The 2784-nt window shown below is 38.0% G+C and overlaps 1 protein-coding gene across 1 annotated transcript; it reads left to right on the top strand.

Moving 5' to 3' along the window:
* Positions 1–1649: 1649 nt before the first annotated feature.
* On the top strand, positions 1650–2324 carry LOC110761055 (uncharacterized). Its single transcript, XM_021963429.2, has one exon. The coding sequence runs from the start codon at positions 1650–1652 to the stop codon at positions 2322–2324; it is 675 nt and encodes a 224-aa protein (XP_021819121.2).
* Positions 2325–2784: the final 460 nt, after the last annotated feature.

Below are 2784 nucleotides of genomic sequence, written 5' to 3'. Positions count from 1 at the left end.
TCGTTTGTTTCTATGTTCAAGCCGTCAAAATAATTTTCAACGTCTGTGGTGACCTAAAGAGTCGTGGTTATGTTTTATTTACGTCAGTTCAAGTAAATATACGCCATGTTAAATATTTAAGACGTCACTTTTTTTGACAAAAGTGACGTCTAATTTACCATGTTATGTTTTTTAGACGTCAGTTTTTTTATTTAGTGAACGTAGTATTTATTAACCAAGACGGTTTCTACGTTTTACACGTCGGTTTTGTTTTATTTAGAGACGTTGATAAAAATATTTACGTCGGGTTTGTAGTTGTTTTTGACATTTAACATTATTTAAACGTCTATGTTTTACTAAAACCGTCGTCTAATATAGTCGGAAGTTGTCTTTTTATGCTTTTATGTATGAAATTGACGTCGGTTTTATTGTTTTTTATGACGTGTAATATATTAACCACGTCGGTTATTTGCCGTCGTTATTTCATGTGTTAAAAGACGGCGGTCGATTTCTCGTCGGTTGTAAAACATGATACACGACGGTGGATTCCCGTCGTCTATTTCGTTTTTCGTAGTAGTGATCCAAAGGTCCCAGTCTCTCTAGGTGATACAGAGCATCATGAGTTGATATAACCCATCAGGATAAGTTGATAGTGTTTTAGAACCAACCTAAGACCCAAAGACGGCCCTAGGATGGTGCAAGTGGCGCCACCGAATAGAACTCCTATCATTAATGGACTATGATGATCATGTACAACCAACCAGCAAAAAATGATAAAACAACCACACCATGTAAAGTAAACAAACAAACAAAAAGAACATAGGCCTTATCCCCTTTCTAAACCATAGGCCTTGATTTTTTTTCTCACCCTTACTCAATATTTTGGTGCCTCTCTTGTATCTCTCATTATATTTCCACAACCCTCCTATAGTCCTATTATGACACAAGACTTCAGTAATAATATTAGATCCGAAGTAGGAAAGTAAAACCCTCAAGTAATGGGTAAAACAAATTTAGACTTGAACAAGAAATGCGATCACGGATATGTTGGTGTTGAGAGTTAAGCTGCATACTAGCCTCGAATCAAACTGCATATGTTAATCCTGCAGATTGACAGTGAATAGGATGAAGAAATCGAAGCAGCTGAAGAACTTTTCTTTTATAGTAATAGCCGTTATAGGTTATGTCCAACGGCTAGTTTTCTTACTATTTTGGGAAACTCTACAGCTGTCATTCTTAGCTATCTTAGTCCTTTCTGCTGTAACGATTTCTAGCCTAGGTGTAAGAATCGTAGCCTCCAATGACCTTGAATGGGTGGAGATGAGTCCTTGTGTCCTAGTTTTTTAGGATCTGTTTTTGGCAGCTTGTGTCATGCTTATAGTCTGCGTTTTTTTGGCTCTGATGCATACACAAGAAAATAGACTGAAACATTCTCATTCTCCCTGAGTTTTTCTCTCCTCTGCATACGTTATTTACAAAAGGTTTTATTTGTTCTGAACATCAATCAATAAAACCTGAAAAGCTAAATACCAAATTCTAACATGGTATCAGAGCTTCTGGTCTGACTTCACAGAAGGGGCGTGAGCTGTGAGAAAGGGGGTTTTCCTGAAATCTCTAAAAGGGATAAAGGTTGCTCTTTTATTGCGTGGTTCACTGAGACTCACATAAAAATGGTGGGATCAGGTTCTGCAGGTGGAGATTTACGAACTCCACAGTTTAATGGTGCAAACTATGATTTTTGGTCAGAAAAAATGGAGACTATTCTCATAGCATATGATCTATGGGATGCAATGGAGATTGGAGTGCAACCACAGCCGATTATTGAGGAGGAAGCAGGCTCTGAAGGTGAAGAAGGTGAGACTAAGCAAATCCCAGTGGAAGCACCTACTATCTCCAGAGAAGATAAGAACAAAAATGCCAAGGCTTTGAGTCTTATTCAAGGAGCACTAACAGATGAACTCTTTCCTCGCATCAGAAATGAGAAGACTGCAAAAGGTGCTTGGGAAATTCTGAGAAGAGAGTTCAGAGGAGATAAAAAGGTAAGAGCTGTGAAATTACAAGCTATTAGAGCTGATTTCGAATATTTGAGAATGAATGATGTTGAATCTCTGGATGACTACTTGGCTCGATTTTTTGAAATTGTAAACAACTTGAAATCTCTAGGAGAAGATGTAACAGAGAAAAGGATTGTCCAAAAATTGTTGATGAGTCTAAGTAGGAGGTACAAGTCCATAGTGTCAATCATTGAAGAAACCAGAGACCTTGACACTATTAGAGTTGAAGAAATTCTTGCATCTGTCAAAGTCTATGATAAGAGAGAGGATTTGCATGATGAAAAGGGATAAGTTGGCAGGAACTGAGAAAGCTTTTAGCAGTCTCAGAGTTGGAAATAATCAAGCTTCTGGAGCTAACAAAAGTTCTTAGGGAAGGCCAAATAAAAAATGGCAAGGACAAAACAAAAAGGGCTCAAATTGGTCTCAAGGTGGAAACTTTAACAACAATAATGGCTCAAATTGGAATAATGGCTCTGGAGGGAATTGGAACAACAGTTTCAATTCACAAAACAAGCAAGGAAGTAGCAGTCAAGGTGGTGTGAAACCACAGTGCCAAGTGTGCCAGAAATACCATTTTGGTATATTCAGCTATAAAGGAAAACCCAAGTGTGGGAAGTGCAGTCGATTTGGTCATTTAACTAAGGACTGTGACAATGGTAAACAAGTTGCAAATTGTGCAAAGGAGGAAGAGGTAACCACAGGAACAATGTTTTATGCGTGTCATGCAAGTTCAATTGCATCAAGCAAGTCT

Source organism: Prunus avium, chromosome 8 (assembly GCF_965620075.1).
Source record: "Prunus avium chromosome 8, drPruAviu1.hap1.1, whole genome shotgun sequence".
Taxonomy (NCBI): domain Eukaryota; kingdom Viridiplantae; phylum Streptophyta; class Magnoliopsida; order Rosales; family Rosaceae; genus Prunus; species Prunus avium.
The sequence above is the reverse complement of the archived record's forward strand: the minus strand, read 5'-3'. Positions and strand labels throughout refer to the sequence as shown.

Coding starts and splice junctions, on each gene's coding strand:
- LOC110761055 (XM_021963429.2), top strand. CDS start 1,650: ATGGTGGGATCAGGTTCTGCAGGTGGAGATTTACGAACTCCACAGTTT.